General features: G+C 39.7%; 1 protein-coding gene across 3 annotated transcripts; it reads right to left on the bottom strand.

Annotated features, from left to right (window-relative positions):
* Window positions 1-7,091: 7,091 nt before the first annotated feature.
* On the bottom strand, window positions 7,092-22,032 carry slc19a1 (solute carrier family 19 member 1). Of its 3 annotated transcripts, none has more exons than XM_039606972.1 (7): window positions 21,751-22,032; window positions 19,406-19,540; window positions 18,953-19,329; window positions 16,278-17,058; window positions 13,668-13,860; window positions 12,919-13,060; window positions 7,092-8,870 (listed from the first exon to the last, which is right to left on the bottom strand). In XM_039606972.1, the coding sequence occupies exons 3-7, from the start codon at window positions 19,235-19,237 to the stop codon at window positions 8,676-8,678; spliced, it is 1,596 nt and encodes a 531-aa protein (XP_039462906.1). In that variant the 5' UTR covers window positions 19,238-19,329; window positions 19,406-19,540; window positions 21,751-22,032; the 3' UTR covers window positions 7,092-8,675. The 3 variants fall into 3 exon arrangements, with proteins under 3 accessions (XP_039462906.1, XP_031599254.1, XP_039462905.1); XM_031743394.2 differs by having other exon boundaries at window positions 19,467-19,540; XM_039606971.1 differs by having other exon boundaries at window positions 18,953-19,540.
* Between the last annotated feature and the right edge of the window lie 199 nt (window positions 22,033-22,231).

The following is a 22,231-nucleotide window of genomic DNA, read 5'->3' as shown; positions in this document are numbered from 1 at the left end:
TTCACAGCATCAACATGATGGTGATTCGGGGGGTTTTTGTCTTTGATGTGCATGTGTGAAATGTGCAGATGTCTCCATCTTCCAATGGTTAGGAATGTCTCCAAAAATTGTTCTCAGCACAAGCTGTTTATGCAAAACCATTTATACATTTTGGGTTGGTTTTTTTTGTTGTTGTTGTTTTTTACTAATCATTCCTACAGACAAAAGAAGAAAACACTGAGTTCAGTGAGTTGATTGTTTTGGGTCGACCCAGTTCTGGATGTTTGGGACATAATGGAACTAGTCACTTGTTCTTCTTGTGGCGGTAATGCCAGAATAAGATGGTGGATATTTGAGTTCCTTAAGGCTCTGAATATTGTAGGGTGTGCTAGTTGACATATCTGTGCAACACTGTGAGGAGCTCTGGGGCGGTGTCCCTTAACTTGGAGACTGGATTGGTGTTTCCTGGTTTAAGAAGGGGGACCAGAGGGTATTCTTGAACTAATAGGGGATCGCACTGGATCAGCTTTATCCCCGCAAGGATATTCCAGAATGTATGGGAGTTTGTACAAGCAGTCTACTTGTGTTTTGTGAACTTTGAGAAGGCAATAATCGGAAAAGGCCTATTCTGTACATTTTTTTGTTTTTGTTTTGTTTTGTACAGAATAGGCGTGTTGCGGTGTTGGATGGTCTCCACTTTGGTGGCCTTAGGATTTTATCTTTGCTTTTTGCAGTGTTTCTGTTGGCTTCATCGAGTGGTGGGCTCCTGCTTGCACTGGAGCAGTGCACTGTTCGCCAATGTGAAGCGGCGGGAATGAAAGTACATCCAAGGCAAAGACCATGATTCTCAGCCAGAAAAGGTTGACGTACCCAGTCCGGGTCCAGGACAGGTTACTACCCCAGATTGTGTAGTTCAAGTATCTTGGGGTCTTTTTCACGAATATGGGGGGAGTGGAGCATGAGATTGATGAATGGATTGGGGCAGCATCCGCAATGATATGGAAACTGTACATTCCTTTCAAAGCATTCGTTTCAAACTCCTTGATGCTGCACGTCATCAACTCTGAAAAACCACTTACTGCTGCTGTCATCTTTTACAGCATCTGAAGGAGGTCTCAAAATGTCCACAGTACTGTTAATTTCACCATTCTTTATGGGAGTTTTTCCACCAGAGTACGTTTCAACCAGGGGTGGATCTAGAGAAATTTTCTTAGGGTGGCATGAGGGTGGCAAAGAAATCAAAGCCTCCCCCCCCCCCAAACACATATGCAGGTGGTTACATATGGTTAAAATGATTCAAATGCAGTAAGTATACACATTTTTCATATAAATATAGTCTATAACTTAATTATTGTCTGTAGCCCACATAATTAAACACTTTAGTTACATAAAACATGTGAGTTTTGATGTTGTGTACTGTATAGCCTGTATAATAAATAAATATGTAGCCCAATAAGTATAAAATCCAGAAAGCTACACAACATGGGGCGGTTCATTTACAAACACAAGTCTAACTTAAGTTTCACACTGTTCTTTGTTAGAAAACAGTCACATTGTTACAGCTTAAATTATACAAAATGTCAGAAATCTGCACTGTCATGAACAAAAATTTAAACCTAATTTTTCATGATTTGTTGGATTAACCCTCTGAGGTCTGAAATACAACCGGACATTTTTGACTCCTTTTGAGTTTACGTTTGTATTTCACCCTCAAATTGTTTCATTTTATTTTTTCCCCCTTGCCTTGTTTGGTATCATTCTTTTCAGCTCAACTGAATTTAGTTATTTTTTTCACTGACATACTGCATTAGTACTACTATTACTATTAATAGTACTATTACTGATCTGAAATCACACAAAGAACTTAAAATCCTAGTAGTATTTTTTTACTGTAGAAAAAACCACAGACATGTTGAGTAAATTTTTATAACTTGAACTGCAAATATAAATTGTACATTTTGTAAACATATACAACTATTTATCTAAAAATGCAGCCAATACAACTGCCTTTTTTTTTTCATTTTCTACAACCATTTAAAAATATTACTAAAACTAAAATGAGAGAACAATCAGGTGTTGCAATAAGATGCCCCACAAATGATGTGTGCCAGTAAAAAAAAGTTTGTCCACCAAAAGACAGAGGAGAGCAGCACAGGGATAAACCTGCAGGCCTGACAACAGGAGGTGTATCACTCCGCTGGTTTTCTACTTAGTGACAGTGTTTACGTTGCAAATGTGCCTTAGTGACATTCAGCCCTCACTGACACACAAAACAAAACGACTACACAACAGAACAACTACACAAGACAACACAACACACTAAGTATACACTCCACACTAAACATCACAAATCTCCCACATCTAAGCTCTCTCTCTCTCTCTCTCTCTCTCTCACTCGCTCGCTCTGTCTCGCTGCCGTTACCGTCACTCCCAAAACTTTTCCCTCTTCCTAAACAACCAAATCCCACGTGTTGACTTTTTTTTTTAATTGGTCGACATGGTACATTTTTACACCGATAGCAAAGAGGTGGATTTTTTCCCCCTTTCTTTACTGTTTTCGCGCTGTCCTTAGAAAACGCTTAAAACCCACACACACAAAAATGTGACGACGGTATTTAGAAAAAAGCGTGGCTTATATATATATTATCATAACTCTGGATTTACTGGCCTGTAATTAAAATTTAAAAACTTTGAAGTCCGAACTTTCAGTGTGGGCTGAAACAGAGACTCAGCGTGGCTGCAGCTTGTTGCTATGTCAGCTTAAATCAATCATGTGATTTGGAGGTGCAGCGTGTCCGTGGACCACGGAGGGTTAATAACACTCACTTTCCTTCCATTTCCAGAGTGTAACATCCAACCACCTGTGTAAAATCCGAAATTCCCATGGTGTTGTTCAAAATGTGCTATAGCACAATCATAAGCATCGCTTGCTACTGAAAACAAGAAAAAAGCCGGTCCTGCTATGGGCTGAACCATTTGTTAATGGTGGAGGGGGGGAACACTATGCAATATATTCAGTTTTACCATTTATATTCACTGTTGACTGTAACTACGCTCAAACTGTTAATGCTATCTTATTTTAATAAACAACACTGTCATATGCAAAACTGGGGTGGCACTTGGGGTGGCAAGGGATCATTTTAGGGTGGCACTTGCCACCCCATGCCACCCTTCTAGATCCGCCCCTGGTTTCAACCACATTGGGATTCTTAAAAATTTTTTCTTCTCTTCAGCATTTTCAAAAGCTGTCATTGAAACAACAGGAGAAGCTCGTGGGGATAACGGCACCTCTGCTTGTCAAAAGCATAAAAATCCTCAAGGTGAGACGCTTTCAAACTAGTTAAGCTTCTGTCCACTGACAGCAGTAAATCTATCTGAGAGCAAATGTTAAAAAGGACATACAGTATTAAGCCTATTTCCAGCTCTGTTTTTAAAAAAAAAAAAAACTTTTTAGAGTAGGAGTAGTTTTGATTGATGTACAGTTTTTAAAAAAAATCATTATTTATCATATAAATACTTTACTGCTGTTAAAGTATATCTCATAAAATAATGTACAGGTTACAGAAAATTGCTTTTGTTCTGCAAGAGGAGACAAATATCATATGAGGATCAGTCAGGTGGGAACTGAGACGACCTGCAAGATTTCTAAAACAATTAGTTTCAGAAAATCAGGAAGTGCAGATATAGCGTGAAAGTTCAATATCAGGGGGATCCAAACAACACAAATGCACTTAAACAAACAGTTTTGTATCTGTGCAGAAACCTAAGCAAACAAGTCATGTAACCTTGACTACTATAAGAAGTTAAAGCTATTTTCTGATTGTTTTTGATGCAAAGAACTGAACAGAAACCATAATCAAATATTGATCAAGAATCAGCTTTGATCATCTTCTACACTGCATCTTTGCAGTGAACATAAACTCTTTCTTTTCCTTTTACTGTTTAAAACACTTGTCCAAAAAAGCTTAACCTTAAATTCAATGTAACTTTATTGATACAGCACCAAATCACAACAACAGCCACCTTAAGAGGCATTATATTGTAAGGTAGACCCTACAATAATACAAACATGAGACATAACAGGAGTCATTAAGGTTTTCAGGCTTGAAGCAGATCTCACATCTTCATGAGGTTTGTTCCAGGAGTTTCCAAAGAGGTAAAGATTCAAACAATAGTAGGAAACTCAGCAAAGTGCCATTTCCTGTGATTGACTGCATACCTGACACCAAATGACACATCAACCACGGTAAAGAGGAACGCTGGTGGATGATCTGTGATTCGAGCCAGGTGTGGTGGGGAGGACTACTGACAGTGTGTGTGGGGGGAAAAGGGACGCCATTGTTTGGTTTGGGCCACGGGGTCAAACAACAGTCAGTGCTTTGTACAGTTCATGCATGTGTGTGGGCTACTAAGAAAATTGAAGCTTGGATGAAGTTGCAGGTTTTCTATTTACATGTCTTATTATTTCTATTAATTCTTCTTTGAACAAGGATCTTATTTAGCTCATCTTCTGTGTTTCACTGAACTTTAATTCTGTTTGTAACAATGTTTTGTTTCTTTCAAACCTACTGTGTGTGGAGGATGTACTGTAGCTGTATTGTCAGACTTTTGTCAGGCACAAGCTAACTGGAAGTCAAGTATAAGCTGCAGTGCGTGAGGATGCAAATAATGTAAATATATATGTGGTGTTTTTATGAGCTATGTTTAATAAAAACCTACAAAAAAACAGTCTACACATCAATCTTTTTTTACCAGTTTTCACTTTAACAAAAACAGTCTGTACACAATACTGATTATTTCCTCTTGACCATGCAATCGCTGAATCCAAAAGGACACGTGGATGTAGATTACTTTATATTTTCTTCATAGTATCAAGGTAATGATGATTTTATTTTTTGTCTTTGATTATTATTTGTGAAATGTGCAGATGTCTCCATCTTCCACTGCTGCTCATGCAAAGTTATCCATAAGCTTTTGTTGTAATTGTACTTAAAGACACACAAACAGAGTTATCACTGAGTTTATTGGTAAAGGTAATAATTCAAAATTTGTGTTGCTAAAAAGAAAACCATCACTTGAGGGCAGCAAATCAGTGCAGTCTGACCGATGACAGCAGTTTGCTCGTTTCTTTGTAGAATAACCAGGTTGCCTTGTTAAAAATTGCAAGAGAATAATTATGTACATTGTCTCATTAATACAGGAACATAATTCATCTTGTAGCTTCTGATTAAGCAATTTATTTAATGGAAAACAGCAGCCGGTTACATGTGGAAACCACTTCATTTAGTTATGAGGAATCATGATCCAGCCATCAATAAATAAAAATAAATAAATAAATCCACAAACTTTTTTGAGAGAAGATTTTCACCAAATGATTGAAGTCAGGGTGCCTTCAATCTCCATGTTTTACTAATACAGCACATCTGAAAAGAAGATCTGCAGCACGGTGCTGTACAGTGTAAACTCTCTGTAGTGTATAAAGTAGTGCCCATAGACACAATAAATGAACCAGATAAGAAAAGCACACAAAGACTTTGAAAACTACTCACCCAATTATCCACAAATGTGTCACATAAAGTAACTATGTAAAAAAAAAAAATGTGAAAACTATGACACATGAATATATAGTGTCAAAAGAAGGATTTTTCTTTGCGAGCAGGCCAAGAAACATCACCCGAGGCTCCAGATTATATGTTTTACTCCTTAAAGCAGATTTACTGAGACCATGATCTGTTCCCAGGTGTTCAACATGACAATGAATTTAGTATAAAGGTAACACAAAAAATGTGAATCTGGGCCTGTTTACTCATATTACAGTAACAATCCACTATGTTATAATCACTTGAAAAAGGGGAATTCAGTGTGTACTTTTCAACATAATTTATTTCATCTGTACTTTTAGAGAAGCAGAAACCAGGTGATGTGCAGATTCTCAGGCTAAACATTCATCACACGGGTGGATCATCACACCAGCTGTACAAACAGTCCAGTTAATAAGTGGCCTCCTGCTAAGAAATGTACAAAAAAATAAATAAGAATCAAAGAGCTCTATGTGATCACGCTGTGAGCAGCAACTGCAGCTGAGCAAACATCTGTATGTCTGGTCATTTAACACAGTGTAACTGTAAGCAACTGAAACTGAACACTCGATATACAAGAATATCAGCTATTTAAATGCTTTAAATCAACAAAATATCATCCTATATCAGTACAGAAATTTTTTTTAATAGTTACATCTACATTTTATAGACTTTTTATATTTTTGCTGCAGACGTACACAGCAGGATAGTTTCACAGTTTGAGATAATGCTGGTATGCCCCGTTTGATAAATGCATCCCTCAGCTTTCTCATCACCTTTCCTGCCCACCGAGTGGCTCAGTCTCAACTGAATCTTAGCTCCAAAAATTACAATGCATTTGAAATGTGTCATCTTCATTTTGGTTATAAATTAGAGTCAGACTGATATATTGGCTATTGTATTTAATGATATATCGGTATCAGCATTTACAATGTCAGATAAATGAAAATGTTTTTTAGTAGAGAGGAGAAATGTCTTTCAATCATAGTCAGTGCTGACGTTGCAAAGTTTGTCCACCAGAGGAAATGCTGCATCTTGCTTGTTGGCAACAGCTTTGAAAGCCCAAACCTACCACCAGCTGATCCAAGCAGTCGATTGTTGTGACAATAAAACAAAAGTTTTTTTAAAAAACACATATTGCAAAAAACTACACAATAACAAACGTTAGGCAAATCTTAAAAGAAAAAAAAACCCATTAACAATATCGACCAATGTATCAGGTTTTTGCATCACCAACTATTGCTGTTGGTCCTAAAAATCTCATATCGGTTGTGCCTATTGTAAATCACCAGCTTAGTTAATGTATAAATGCATGTAAAATACCCACAAAAAAGATAACTGTTGACAAGCATGGGTTAAATTGATGAGTGTCTCATCATAGTAAAGGCTACTGACCCCACTGTAACACCTGACTCTCCGTTACAGTCATGTATTTATGTCCAATACTTAACTATAATGACACTAAAGCTCTATCACATGGTATCAAATTGTAAATGTGGTTTACTACACTCAAAAAAAGACACAGGCAGCATGTTTTTATCCACTCAGTAATTTATTTGTGAATAAAAAATAAACATCTCATTTCCTTGTTACAGCACTCAGACATGTTCACAGTCATTTCTCAGCAATGATTTCAATCACAAAATTCTGCATCATGTTACCATGTACTGCAGTTTAACCCCTCAAATACTAGAACGACACAATAGCAGTGCAGATATTCCTGATTTTACAACACTGAAGTGAAAATGCACTTAACACTATGAACTGAAGCTAGAAAACAAACCTATACAGTAAATGTATTATCCCACTGAATACTCAGTGCAGTAAACACAAACTACCATTGCATCTGCTGTAAGAAATAACTCATAATCTTCTGTTTAAGTGATCAAAGTCATTTTAAAACCTACTTAACATTTCCGCTGAACTTCCTGTTAGCTCTAGTGTTCTCTGGAGCAGGGACTCTGAAATTCTCTGGGGTCAGTGGTCATTTAGAGGGGAGAGCCTTTCAAAGGACCCCCCTCATTAAGCATGTTTTCTATTAATGTTTAAATCTTCTGATATGTAACATGCTCTTCTACTGAGCCAAAGTTACTAAGCGTGGAAGTAAAAAGCTTGATATGCTGGTTTGGTGGTGTAAACTGTGCTTTTCCAAAGAATCACAGACCCAGCTTTGAGTACCACTGCTCTACAGCACTGACCCAGCACGTGTAAATGTTAAATAAAAGAAAAAGAAAGAAAAACAGCCATTCATTGACCCAAAATAAATAAAATCAGGTTTTACAAATTTTACGTGGTTTGTTGTTTACTAAACTTATCGACAAACTCACAAGCAGCTCCAGTTGACTGAGGTACTCATTTTTAAGAACAGGTTCGAATTTTCTGTAAAAATGTGTATAAATGTTAATTAGTCCTAAAAAAAGAAAAAAAAAATCATTGTATCAAATGAAGATTACTGCAGTCGTCTGTGTGGTGCTGCTCCTGCGATGCAAACAGACACCAGACGACATTGCAATGAGCGGCAGAGTACACTGCATAAAATCTGCAGTTTGCTGCTTGAAATTATCGGCAATGAAGAAGATCTTACTGATCCCATAACACTGATGTCAGATTGTGATAATCATCATCAATAACTAAGGTGCATTCATACTCATATGTTCTTTAAAAATGCCACTAACACAGTAATTGTAACATAAAGTACAATAGGAGTGTATTGTTAAAAACAAGTGTGGTCACGTCTCGTGAGCCTTGAATATAGAAAAGAATCACTCCAGCATAAATCACAAGGTTGTTTCGTGTTTTCTAAGAAATCTTGGTTAAAGGTCCCAGGCTGATTTTCTAGAGTAATTTGCTTTAAAAAAAAGTGACTTTTTTTTTTTTTAAGCAAATTACTCTAGAAAATCTCTCCTCAGACATCAGACACAAGCTGCTCTGACTCTTCGAGTGCAGCAGCTGTTCGCTGCACATGAGGCACTTCTGATTAAGGCTCAGAGGCATCACTGAACCCACCTGAGTGTGTGAAGGGGCTAAAACACTGATCTCAGTGACTCTCAACAGCTTATTAGTAAAACTGGTCTAACAATGTTATGGAACTACATGTTTCCCCTCTCGTGGTTAGGGTTAGGCACTTTTGCCATTAGACAAAGGTTCTAGTTCCTTGTTTGTCACCACAGGGCTGAGCTCTGTGGGCGTGGGCTGGTCCCTGGTCACTCCTTCTCCCCTCCGCTCGTTTCGGTAGTGACGGCAGATGACCACAGCAGCGCAGGCAAAGTAGACGACAGTAAGAAGAGTGAAGTAAAAGAAGTACACCAGAAACTGTAAGAGAGATGTGCAATGGATGAGGCTTTTTATCCTGCACATCACGAGATCCTAGCCCAAACAAAATTTTAATCCAATTTCCACTAAACTGGCAAAAAAAACCCCACTATTCCCATTTGAATACGATAATGAAGTAAAGAACCTGTTAAATGGCAAAATAATGTCATGGAAATATGGTCACTGACAGCTGTCAGGAGGGAGCAGAAACGAGTCCCCTAACAAGTTTTCCCAAAAGCAAGGAAATCTTTGTTTGGTTGATTACATTGTGGGTTGAGCAGCAGAGTTGAGCATGTGGGTTACACCCATGGCTGTGTATACAGGGTGGGCCATTTATATGGATACACCGTGATAAAATGGGAATGGTTGGTGATATTAAAGTCCTGTTTGTGGCACATTAGTATATGTGAGGGGGCAAACTCCTCAAGATGGGTGGTGACCCTGGTGGCCATTTAGAAGTCGGCCATCTTGGATACAACTTTTGTTTTTTCAATAGGAAGAGGGCCATGTGACACATCAAACTTATTGGTAATGTCACAAGAAAACCAATGGTGTGCTTGGTTTCAACGTAACTTTATTCTTTCATGAGTTATTTACAAGTTTCTCTTTGTTCACAGCCATTGACATGTCGAAGAGGTTAACATGTGAGGAGCGGATCGAAATTGTGTTGATATCTGGTGAACACAGTAACTGGGTCATTGCAGCAGATTTCAATGCAAGACACCCTACGAGACCACCCATCTCCCATGCTACAGTCAGCAAACTGCTTGCTAAGTTTCGTGAAACTGGTTCAGTGTTGGATTTGCCAAAATGTGGACGCAAGAAAACTGTCACTAATGAAGAAACATCAGTGGCTGTCCTAGCTTGAGCCCACAGCATAGCACTCGCCGCATGTCACTGGAGAGTGGCATTAGTCGAACATCCCTTCGGCGGATATTAGCTACTCACAAATGGCACTCTTACAAACTCCAGCTACTGCAGCATCTCAACGAGGATGACCCAGATCGGCGCACAGAATTTGCAGAATGGGCAAAACAAAAATTGGAACAGGACCCTCAGTTCACGCAGAAGATTTTGTTCAGTGATGAGGCAAACTTTTATGTGAATGGTGACGTTAACAAACAAAACCACCGCTATTGGTCTGACACTAACCCACATTGGATGGATCCCTCCAAGACTGTTGGAACAACAAAAGTGATGGTTTGGTGTGGTATATGGGTACAACGATAGTGGGTCCATTCTTCATCAATGGAAACCTCAAGGCCACTGGATATTTGAAATTGCTACATGATGATGTGTTTCCCTCTTTGTGCACTGAAGCTGGCACGTTCCCTAAGTTTTTCCAGCAAGATGGTGCACCACCACATTATGGGTGCCAGGTCCGAGCATTCCTAGATGAACAGTTTCCTGGAAAGTGGATTGGTTGTCATGGGCCAGTTGAATGGCCCCCAAGGTCTCCCGATCTGACCCCCTTAGACTTTTATCTTTGGGGTCATCTGAAGGCAATTGTCTATGGTGTGAAGATACGAGATGTGCAGCACCTGAAACTACGGATACTGGATGCCTGTGCTGGCATTTCTCCTGCGGTGTTGCTATCAGTGTGTGAAGAGTGGGAGAAGAGGGTTGCATTGACAATCCAACACAATGGGCAGCACACTGAACACATTTTATAAGTGGTCAGAAACTTGTAAATAACTCATGAAAGAATAAAGTTACGTTGAAACCAAGCACACCATTGGTTTTCTTGTGACATTACCAATAAGTTTGATGTGTCACATGGCCCTCCTCTTCCTACTGAAAAAACAAAAGTTGTATCCAAGATGGCCGACTTCTAAATGGCCACCATGGTCACCACCCATCTTGAGGAGTTTTCCCCCTCACATATACTAATGTGCCACAAACAGGACTTTAATATCACCAACCATTCCCATTTTATTACAGTGTATCCATATAAATGGCCCACCCTATAGTTCTTCCACATACAACTGAGGGTGCTGTTTGGTAAATAAAGAAATTGTTACGTTGCAGAAGAAGCTGATTGGCATTTGGAGAGATAATTTGACAAGTTTTTAATGGGCACAACCCACATACTCAACTCTGCTGCTCAACCCAAAGTGGTATAAGATTTATTGCCAAGAAACATCGCTACAACAAAGAAACGATCAACCAAACACAAAACTCTGTACTTTCTGTGATACATTTATTTGAGACACATAAAAGCTTATCATATCTCCCCTCTCTTTTGTTTTTTTTTGTTTTTCTTGATACAGTTGTCAGAAACAACTTTACTTACCTTTCCTTTAAAGCACAAAAAAGCTTTGGTGTGTCTTGCTATTGCACTGGGACAAGTTTCACACCGTTTCACATCAAAAGACAGAGAGCACAAACATGGTAGCAGAGAGTAGCTGCACCAGGCATGCAAACATGACCCGGTCAGGTTTGTTGATGTATGCATCAGAGGAACGCTACAGACTTGTAAGGTGCTGCCAGTTAAATTCAGCACTGCTGCTGCATCCAGCCGAACTCACCCCGCCAACACCTTCAGTTTGTTTCACTAACATGAATGTTTGCAGCATTTTTCTGTTACGCAACACTAACAGGAGGCCTATAACAAACAGCCATTTTCTGTTTGCACAGCAGAAACTGAGAAACAAGTTTTAGAAGACACATGCCAAAGATTTGCAGAGGTTACAGCAGTCCAGATGTTTTAACGTACAACATAAAACTACACCAATAGAACACATTAAGGATACAGTTGTGGTAAGAAGTTTACAAAAACTCATCATGAGCATGAATGTCATGATAATTTTGAGCTTTTAACGATTTCATCGAACTGTTCTTTTTCCAGGGTGGAGTGATTGTACAGCATACATCTTCAGAAAAAAAGAATTTATTTTAGACTTTCTCTAACCCACAGAGGGTCAAAATTATACATACGACTCAAATATACACATACCCTCACTTAAATATTTTAATAAAGTGTTGAAGTTTCTACAATGTCTTAATTTCACATGGCCAATGCCTACCAACTTCTCATTAATGATCATGATTTACTATAACTGGGAGTATAAGCAGCATTTGTTTGACAATGAACCCAGTAAATAACTAGGGAGAATTGTCAAGTTACACAATTTGGGGAGGTCTCTTGGAGTCATTTCTAAACAACTGCAGATTCCAAGATCACCACTTCACACAACTGCATGTAACCACAAATTATTCAAATTTTCCACCACTTTGCAAAGGTCTTTGACCACAATGGCAAGATGTATGTTTGGAGGAGTAAAGGCGAGGCTTCAAAACCTAAGAGCAGTGTATCAGCTGTCAAGCATGGTAGTGGCAGCATTATGCTCTGGGGCTGTTTTGCTGTCGGTGGCACTGGAACATTGCACAAATTGAATGGAATAATAAAGGACTACTTCCAAACTCTTCAACTTCACCTCAGATCAACAGCTAGGTGGTTGAAACTTGGTCAGTGTTGGGTGTTCCAACAGAACAATGATCCCAAACACATATTAAAACTGGAATGGATAAAGCAGCCTAACGTTAAGCTTCTGGAATGACGATCCCAAAGCCCCAATCTCAACCTTACTGAAAAAAAATCTGTGGACTACACTTGAAAGCTGCGTCCATACCAGGAAACCAGCTAGTTTAAATGAACTCTATCAAGTCTGCCAAGAAGAGCGATCAGCTTACTGAAAGCTACCTCTGGTCAAGGTGCAACTTACTAAGAGACATTTCAAATTTAATCTAATATTATTGGGGGTGTATGTATACTTTTGAAATCTGTATGCATACTTTTGATCCTTTGTGGATTAGAGAAAATTTAAAATAAATTTCAACGTGTGCACCCAATTCTTGTTTTTTTAAGTCATTAAGTTAAAAAATATATATTAAGAGACCAAAATTATCATGACTTTACATACATTCATCATTAGCACGAAACTTCTGACAACTATAACTCCATTCCAGTCATGACTGAAATGCAGCAGTGGACTCTCAAATCCAAGAAACACTGGTATGAAACATCACTGCTGTTTGACTGTTTTACCTGAGAGTGCACATCCAAGGCCAGGCCCCTCTTATCAGAAAAGATCAGGTTGATAATGGTCTTCAGCACTGTCCCAAAGAAGGTGTTGATACCAAACACAAGAGCGCAGAGCTCCTTGGTGAGTGACGATGCAATCTGGAAACTGGCAAGACAATAACATCCAGCGTGAGCAACTGTCTTGTATAAATTTATGACACGCTGTATATTCTTACTCACTGTAGATGTATTTAGGCTATTTGAAATGACATGAAGTTAAAGCAATAAAATACTAGTGTAGACAGATACAACATACTGAGGCTTATCAGATCGAACTTAAAGCTGTGTTATCTCATTAACGTTTTCATTAGGAGTTTAGCTGAGGGCTACAGTTATTTTCTTCATTATTATGCTGTTATCACTTGGTATAAATCATCTGAAAACAACAAAAAATGTACACCAGATGACCTATTCTGTACGATCAACAGCACAAAACATGTCAGCTTATGTCATTATAATAGATCGTTATCCTTCTTTGGCATTCTGCTTGAGCAAAGACTGAAAAAGAAGAAGAAAAAGAAAATACAGTTTCAGATTGAAGTTTCTCGTGGCAGTTGATACTAGCAGCTGTGGTTTAGCTTCTGATCCTTTTTTCCTCAAATATTTCTAGCCTAAATCTTCCAATAATAAGCACCACAGTTTTGGCTGTGGTCATCATAAACAGATGCATCTCAAATAACAAGTTGGGCTTAGGGATCGTTTTTGGCACTCACGTGGCAATAGGCACCAGAAACTGGTAGAAGCTTCGGAAGAGTACATAACAAACATAGCAGACCCAGATGTTGTTTGTGGTTCTCATAAGAAGCAGCAGACCGGCCTGCACTGCTGTGATGATACCGATGACCAGCTCTGACCAGACGTTCCACCGAATTTTGACAAAGCCTGCTGTAAAGGACGCTATAGCACCTGCAGAAAAATAAACAGGTTATAGTCTTTAAACTGATTAATTAAAGCACAGAGCAAGTAATCTGTAGAGAGGGACTGAGTAAACAGTTAGCTAAGCATTACTGTCACCAATAAAATGAAAGTTACTCATATTGGACATAAGTTAGTCTGTTCTTGTCATAAAAATATCAGCAGCAGCACAGAAGTCTCCTACTCACTATTCAATTATCAGACTTTTGTCATCAAACCTTAATAGTTACACATGACATCCAGATTATCGAAGCTGCTACCTTTAATCTGTACAACTGTTTAAAGTGCAATTATTGCTATCTAAAGCTGACGTAATCCCCTTACAGAGTAAGGCTGGCCGATCAATTATTAAACTTCTTCCAAACAGCTGCGCGTACCCTTTGCTGCAGGCACCAGTTGCTCATCTGTTTATGTTATGGCACATGCCACTTTCAGGACTACACTTTTAGAAAACCATTTTGTGCTCATACCTTTTTTCCAAACATTATTTAAAAGATAATTTCAAAAAGCTAATCATCAGAATCATAGGTAGAAATCCAACAGTTCGTTTCATCTGGGTGTTTCTGATTTTGCCCAAAAAAAGATTCAAAAGAAAGGGTACCGCATGAAAACAGTAGATTTGAATCTGCGTGAAAGCAGTGATAGATGATATCCTAAGTCAAATGGTCCTTGTTACCCTTCTACATGCTAATTTCCAAGAACTACAGATCCTCTAATGGTCTTAAAACTTGAGGTTTGTCCCCACAGACTCCGATATTTAAAAGCCCAACTTTAGAGCATGCTTTCAAGTGGTTACAGCTCAATTCAATTGTATTTATTATATTATTATATTAGCACCAAATCCCAACAACAGTCACCTCAAGGCACTTTATATTATAAACAGGGGTGCACATAAGTGGTCCGCAGGTGCGCATTCGCTGTCAAAATAAAAGACGCGCACCAGCTAAGAAGTTGCAACGCGCGTTAGCATACACATAAAAGGCACTGTTTTTGTCCGCTAGAGTGGGATTTTCACGCCATATTCTGCCCCACATCTCTGGTCATCTCTGGTCATCATTTGTTTGAAGCCAGTTCACCTCCTGCAACTACTTTTCCGAGAATACGCGCTTCTTTTGCAGTTCGGACTCCTTCTGACATTTCTTTGGAGGTGAAGGAACACCAAAGTAATTGCTTAAAGGAGCTTGTTTCTTCGACATATTTAAGAGTTCTAAACAAATGTCTGTCCTCCTCCAGAAAATCCTATGTATGCAAACGCACGTTGCAACTTCTTATCTGGTGCGCGTCTTTTATTTTGACAGCGAATGCGCACCTGCGGACCACTTATGTGCACCCCTGTTTATAAGGTAAAGATCGTACAATAATACAGAGAAAACCCCAACAATCAGATGACCCCCTATGAGTAATCAATTGGCAACAGTGGGAAGGGAAAACTCCCTTTTAGCAAGAAAAAACCTTCCAACAGAACATGGCTTGGGTGGAGGACTGATGTATCACCCTAGAAATGTAACGACACAGTCACATTGATTGGCCTATTCAGTACCATTGTTTCTTTTTGAGTATTCCCTGATGCTACATCTGCTTCCATTTTTCCTAATAAACTGGAAGAGAAAGGATCGACTCAAAGACAGAAACTTCACCAACTACAGCAACCCAAGAACCCCACACATCAGTATGCTGGTAACAACACTGGCCACTTGCACAGAGTACATAACAGACTCAATACACAAGTGTAATTTAAGTTTTAGGATGTGACCATCTTTCTAACAAAGCTAGTGAGTTACTCCCCAGCTAGATCCTCTGATTACAAACAAAAAACAAAACAAAAAAAAACACTAGATGTGGTGAGCCAAAACACCAGCCTACAAACTGGGTGACATTACATTGGCTTTGTCAATCTTTTATATCTAGTCTGGATCCAAAACATCCATTTTCAGCAATCTAAAAGTGAATTTGCATTGAATGAAAGCCTAAAACTCAAAAAGCTACTTTTGCATATGTGTGGACAAGTCCTTACTTTAGTCTTAAATAACAACACACATCATCATTCTTCAGCTCTTGCTGGCCCTCTCAAATTGGTTCCTGGAAAAAACACCCAATTATCCTAGTCTTTCATGATGATGGGGGTCTATCAGAGTCTTTATCATACATTTTTCTTCCTAAAAAATAAAAGTCCTGTAGATTGTGTCCTACATTAAGTAGTTGTTTGATGCTATTACTGCAAAGCTAAATACATCCTGCCAGCCTTTAAATTAGACAATGGCTGATATTTAGTTTATACTTTGCACAAGTTGGTAAATTTTTTGTATCTAAATTTAGCAAGACCAAGCTGGATACAAAACAGATTACATTTCAATAACACAGCACTATTTGTGTAAAACTATTTTTTAAAATCTCTGGAAATGTCTTACTGAGCAATGTAGAAGCTGCTTCCACTCCCCCATTGTAAACGTTCTTGTTCTCAGTGGCAGGGTAAACTTTGTTCCACAGGATGTGGACGTAGAAGAGCACCAGGTAATACCCTGTGGAGTTGAACACCCACCACAGGGACCAGAGCCTCAGGTTGGGTCTCTTCAGCACATTCCTAACCTCCAGAAGCATCTGCATAAACACAGAATCCTTCCAGGTTGACGCAGGACACGGAGGGGCGGCAAAGGATGGCCCTCCATCTTTTGGGTTCATTTTGTCCAGTTCAGATTTGGTGGCTACTTCTACCACTTCCTTTTCCTCCTGATTTGTCCGGTTGAAAAACAAGGAGCGTTTAGGCCAGGGCAGGCACAGTGAGAGCAGCAAACCAAAGCTGACAAACCCCAGAGAGATACTGTTGAGGGTGTAGAAGGTGATGTTTCCCAAGGACATGCACAGCTGGCCCAGGATAGAGCTGGTGAAAACCCCCAAGAGGACTGAGGAGCGCGAGTAGCCTGCCACGCGCTGGTAGAGGACCGGGTTGACCAGGGAGAAGATGTAGGAGGAGTAGGCGACACGGCAGGCCATGGTGATGCCGTAGAAGAACTCCATGAACTGCATCTGAAGCAGCGTTCCTCCAAGCAGCAGGATGATCCAGATGATCACCTGACTGACGCCCTGAAGAATCAGGACCGGCTTATATCGCAGAAGATCCGTTAGCAGGAAGGCTGGTACAAGCACAGCCATGTAGGAATACGTCAGCACAGGAGTGATCTCATTGGTCACCTGGAAATAAATCAATCAATCAAATAATGCGTGGGGGGAAAAAAGCAAAATCAAGCTTGAGTCTTACACGAACCTTTCTGACAGCACACTTTCTACCCTAAATAGTGCCAATTTATTTTCTTCAAATATACAGTTTATTGACTTTTAAAAGAAGGTTTAAAGAAAATTCAAGGAAGCTGTAAATAAAAACCAACATTGCTGGCATTCTTCTTCACATCTGTAAGGATACAACTAACATACAATTAAAATATGACAAAGATCATCTTAAAATCATGAATTCAAACGCAAATATTGCTTGTTTTGGCCAACCAATAATTCAAAACCCCCTGACCATCCTCATCAAGCTGAATCAAGCAAATATTCTGCATTCTTCCTGGAGTAGTTGCTGAAGAGCTTTGATGCAAAACACAATTCTGCATCACTTTAGTATTTTGCAAATACCAGCCTACTATCTTAACTACGCACACTGTTATGATCACAGTAACAGTCGTAATAGTGTACAAGATAAAGGGGAGGTTTTTTACTGAAGAATAACAGCTGTGGCCTTCAGTGGGGGTGAAAAAGAAAGATTTCACATGACTTTATGCAGTCATGTGAAAAAATAAAGAAACCTTTTGTGTTTCCTCATGAATTCAGAGGGTAAGTAGCAGCCAGCAGCTGCTAATCAAATGATTTATTAACTGATTTATCATCAGGAAGTGCGACCAACTCTGTAAAAGCAGAAATGTGAGCAGTTTGCTGGTCTGCAGCACTCAGACATGTGTTAAAATACCAAGGAGGAAACACCTGAGCAATGATCTTAAAGAAGCAACTGTTACTTCCCATCAAGATTTCAATGGTTATAAGGGCAATTCTACACAATGTGAAGTCAGAAAGATTTTTCATAAGCAAAGGCAAAGTATTTTAGAGCCAAATGTGAGCCCATCTGTCCAACAGCTAAAGTTTGACCTGAACCGGGTCATCCAACAGGAAATGTCCCAAGCACAGCAGCAAATTAACAAAAGAATGGTTAAAAAAAGGGATAAGAAGAAAAGAATGAAGATTTGCAAAGGTCCAGTTAAAGTCCAGACCTCATCCTGACTGAAATACTGTGGATAAGTTAATGCCTGAAAACATAAAACTGTAAAAATGTTCTTTTTACATAAATCCACACAATCACGTAAGATAAGCTGGGACTTGAGAAACCATTCACCCCAATCACCTTCTGTTTATCTGACTTCTATCACAGCTGACTTCATGACATTGGAACATTGGTTAAAGCATTGACATCTGTCTGGCACGGTGATCTTTGTTTCACAAATACCAACTTCACATCACCGGGACTGATGACAGATAAACGGCTTGTTCCCTGGAATCCCAAAAACAGGAAAATCGATGGACTAAAGCTCTTAAATAACCTCAGGTAAACAGATATCTCTACATGGAGTTCAGCTCTGCTGTAAACCTGCTATTCTGGTCTTTGGCAGTGTTTTTCCACATGCTGTCAACACATTGGCAGCTCAGCTCTTGCTTATGGCCAGGCCAATAGGAAAACTAGAATAGTGATCACTTTCCAGTGATCCCACTCTACAAATCAGTCTAACTTCACGTACGCATTTACACTGACCCACTCTGAAGGAATGTGAACTTTGACCACAGTAAGATGGATCAGTAAACTCCCCACAGGGAACTCATTAATTCTATTGTGCAATACATGCTTAACTGCAGAGCTTGTTAGAGTCTCAGAGGTTAACTTTTTGGACTGCATGATTTCTCTGAGTGTGACTTTCAACTCTGCAAAACTCCTGTAAGCAGGACTATAACTGAAAGGTCTTGTATCTGGCAATGTTGATGGGAAGGTTACCCGTCAACACAAACTTTCAGCAAATCAAGCAGAGAAATGTGCATCACTCACCTGCTCTCTGGTGAAGTTCTTCTCAGGGCTCAGCAGATATGGCGTGATGAAGGGCTCCCCGGGTTTTATGGATGCCATAAACCCGTAGAAACACAAGAAAATCACAGACCACTTCCACTTTCTGGGATCCCTGGCTTCATCCTCTCCAGAGGGAGCCTCTGCAGCAGTGGCGGCCATCGCTACATCCCCGTCTTCCTGCCGCTCTGCGTCTTCAGATGCTTTCTGATCCATCTCTTTCTCCTCGTCTGATCTGTCCCCACTTCCTGCTGTGTCCTCTGCTACCATTGCACTGGCGTGTAACTTTTTCTTCCCCCTCTCACTCTATCAAATCAGCATGCGAGGATTATTTTCAATAGGAAAAGCTGTCGACTTTCCACCTGGAATGTATGAAGAAAACAAACTCAACTCCTCTGCCTCTCTGTGTCAGAGAGGGCTGAACTGGTGAGAACGAACCATCCGACGAGCTGGTTAAAAAGCTACATGCTGCTGCTGGCGTGTAAGAGAAAATGTTGACCTTTGCTCCATTCCTCTCTCTGACATTGTCAGACAGAAAGCTTTCCAGCCGCTCAGTCCAATGTCATTGTTCACCTGAAAAACACAATCAATCATGTGAGCTGGGCAGTCTGTTCTGACACAGCAGCTCTTAGCTTTAACTCTTACTATTAATCTGTGTGACAAACAAGATTTTCATGCAAAGCCCCCCCACCCCTGATTTGACAGTTTTCTTCACCTGTTACAGTAAACCAAATGTTTCTGTGCATTTCCATGAATATTGGAAGATATTGCAAAACACTTCCTAGCACTGCAATCCCACCTGACCTGTGTGTCTCCATACAATAACTCTTATCAATGCTGGTCTGCTGCGCCTTGCAAAACAGTGATGGCAGTGCAACGTTTGCACGCCTGAGGAGCATGAAAGCCTTTTAAAAAAAAAGAAAAGAAAAAAAAAGAAAACAAGCAGTTCTTCCACGATGTTCAAATCCAAGTTATTATTAATTTTTGTATTTTCTACTTAAGTTTTTCATTTGTGTGCTTTGCTTTGTGATAACCATACACTGTGTTTACAAGGCATACTACCACAAAAACAATCTATTATAGTTCTTAGTCTGTGTCAGTGTCAGATCTGAGCAGAAACTATAGCTTATATCAGGTACTATCAGTAGGCAAAACTGTAAAATTGATGAAAATACAGTTAGAAGTCCAAACTGTACACCCTTTTTCATATTTTCCAAAGACATCCAGCTGGCCAGACTGGAGTCTTTGCTGTCCGATTTTGGGCCCCAAGCCTTATCTTTTACACACCTGGTTTATATGGTTATGTCGTACTTAAGCCACAGCCTCAACACACTACTAAAAATCCAGCCACAGATACCGCTAAGGGTAATTTAAGATGCTCCCTTATATTCCAAGGTGTTGCCACAGTGGCTAATTGTGCTTGTTTTGTGCAGATATTACCCTCCATGCCCCTACATGGCTGCATCTGCACTGTTATATGTAGCTGTACACTACTAGAAGTAGTATCCAGGCTCAGCTAGCTATCTGGCAGAAACTGCCTCCTTGTTATATTAAGACAAAAGCAATATGTTTTAATTTGTGGGTGAAAAGGACAACAACAGTGCAGTGGCCTCGTTTAACTGCAGCCTAGTATTAAAAGCTTTATATATAAAAGCTCTATATAAGCAATCACATCGGGATAAAAAATAACCACAACCGGTGAAGCTTTTTATAATCAATGCACTAAATTTCTTCCACTTATTCAATGCAGGGCTGTAGATAGATGAGAAAAGCATGCTGTTTCTAGTTGATAAGTGTGTCTGGTGCTGCTGCAAGCCCTGTTGCTCTTTCGAAGAATCACCAGGTGAGGCTCACTGAGGAGGAGAAGCTGCTGAACTCGAGTAACTCCGAGGGAAACCGTGGATCTTGCTGGTTGTAACCTGATGCTACTGTTGCTACCTACTCCACATAAATAAGCGGCAGAAACATTCAGATACATGTATGGCAGGTTACGCGGAGGTTAAACGGAGCATGCGCAGAGATTTGGAAAACCGTATTCACCTATGTAACGTTTTCCCAGTGTGTGTAGTTGTAACTTGAAGCATGACTTTTTAATGGCAGTTCCTTCACCAAACACAGTGGAAAAAAAATAATTTTTAAGAAAATAATCTGAGTTTTTTTTTCTTCAATTAGACTGTTAGCCTAATCTTGTTTACTGATTTACTAAGACAGTCGCAAATATTGCGCATTTATATGCTAATGTTGCTAAGCTTTGGACAAAACTTTGCTAATTTACCAAACAATTTTCTTACCCCTTATTTATTTATCTATTTATTTATTTTAGCGTGACACATCAGCAGAACTCCAGGATTAATCTGGCTTTCTCCTGACTGAACTTCAGCCTCATTTCCAAATGTTAGGAACAACAAGTTACACAACTACTTCACAGGGGAGCAAAGTGTGTTAGCATGTCAGTGTTTCACATTAGCTCGACCTATTCCTACGTTAGCTGCCAAACCTGGGTGTATTTAGGGGATTTGTTTGTGCTGCTGGAACAACGACCGAGACGTGCCGACTTCAGTTTGAGGCTCAATCACCCCGAACTGAGGCTGCTAGCCAACTGGCTAATAGCACATGGGCATAAAAAACAGTGCAGTCGTGACGCCTTCACTGCCACTGATAAATAACAGATTTGAAGCAATTAGCTGACCTCCCTCTGTCACACCACCAGATAGACTTTGCATTAATGAAACGGCTTTTACGTGTCTGTAACTCTGGTAAATATAAAAGGGAACAAGGCATACCTTGTGGGTTCCTTTGGAGATGCAGCGGCGCCTTCTTTCGTTCGCTCTGACTTCTGGGAAAAGTAGTTTTAGCCGTAGCCTACCATGTCGCTTACTAAAGAGTTGGGTTTTTAATACAACAGTAACCCGTAAATTTTAGATTGTGTATGATACATGCACAAGTGTTCCACCCATTTCTATTTTTTTTTTAAATTTCTCATTTTTATTTATGTCTCATAATCGCCAGGAAGGGTATCCGGACGCGACAGAAAGCTCCAGCTCCGGTAACCCTTCATCGCCATCTGCTGTGAAGTTGTTGCTTCCGCCAATTGCTGATTAAAAGAAGTTGAAGGTAGTCTCGAAAGGGGGACCGGGGGGGGCAGCAGGCCACATTACTATGTCCCAGTTACGCCTGTACCAGTCATGGACCAGGCATGTTTACATAAGTACTCACTCCCGAAGGTCCATATTTTGCAATGAAAACCAATAATGTAGACATAAT

This window comes from Oreochromis aureus, linkage group 23 (genome assembly GCF_013358895.1).
Source record: "Oreochromis aureus strain Israel breed Guangdong linkage group 23, ZZ_aureus, whole genome shotgun sequence".
Lineage (NCBI taxonomy): Eukaryota > Metazoa > Chordata > Actinopteri > Cichliformes > Cichlidae > Oreochromis > Oreochromis aureus.
The sequence above is the reverse complement of the archived record's forward strand: the minus strand, read 5'-3'. Positions and strand labels throughout refer to the sequence as shown.

Coding starts and splice junctions, on each gene's coding strand:
- slc19a1 (XM_039606971.1), bottom strand. CDS start 19,237: ATGGTAGCAGAGGACACAGCAGGAAGTGGGGACAGATCAGACGAGGAG. Junction 17,059..18,952: donor AGAACTTCACCAGAGAGCAG/GTGAGTGATGCA, acceptor ATTTATTTCCAG/GTGACCAATGAGATCACTCC. Junction 13,061..13,667: donor TTTCTGGTGCCTATTGCCAC/GTGAGTGCCAAA, acceptor TTGTCTTGCCAG/TTTCCAGATTGCATCGTCAC.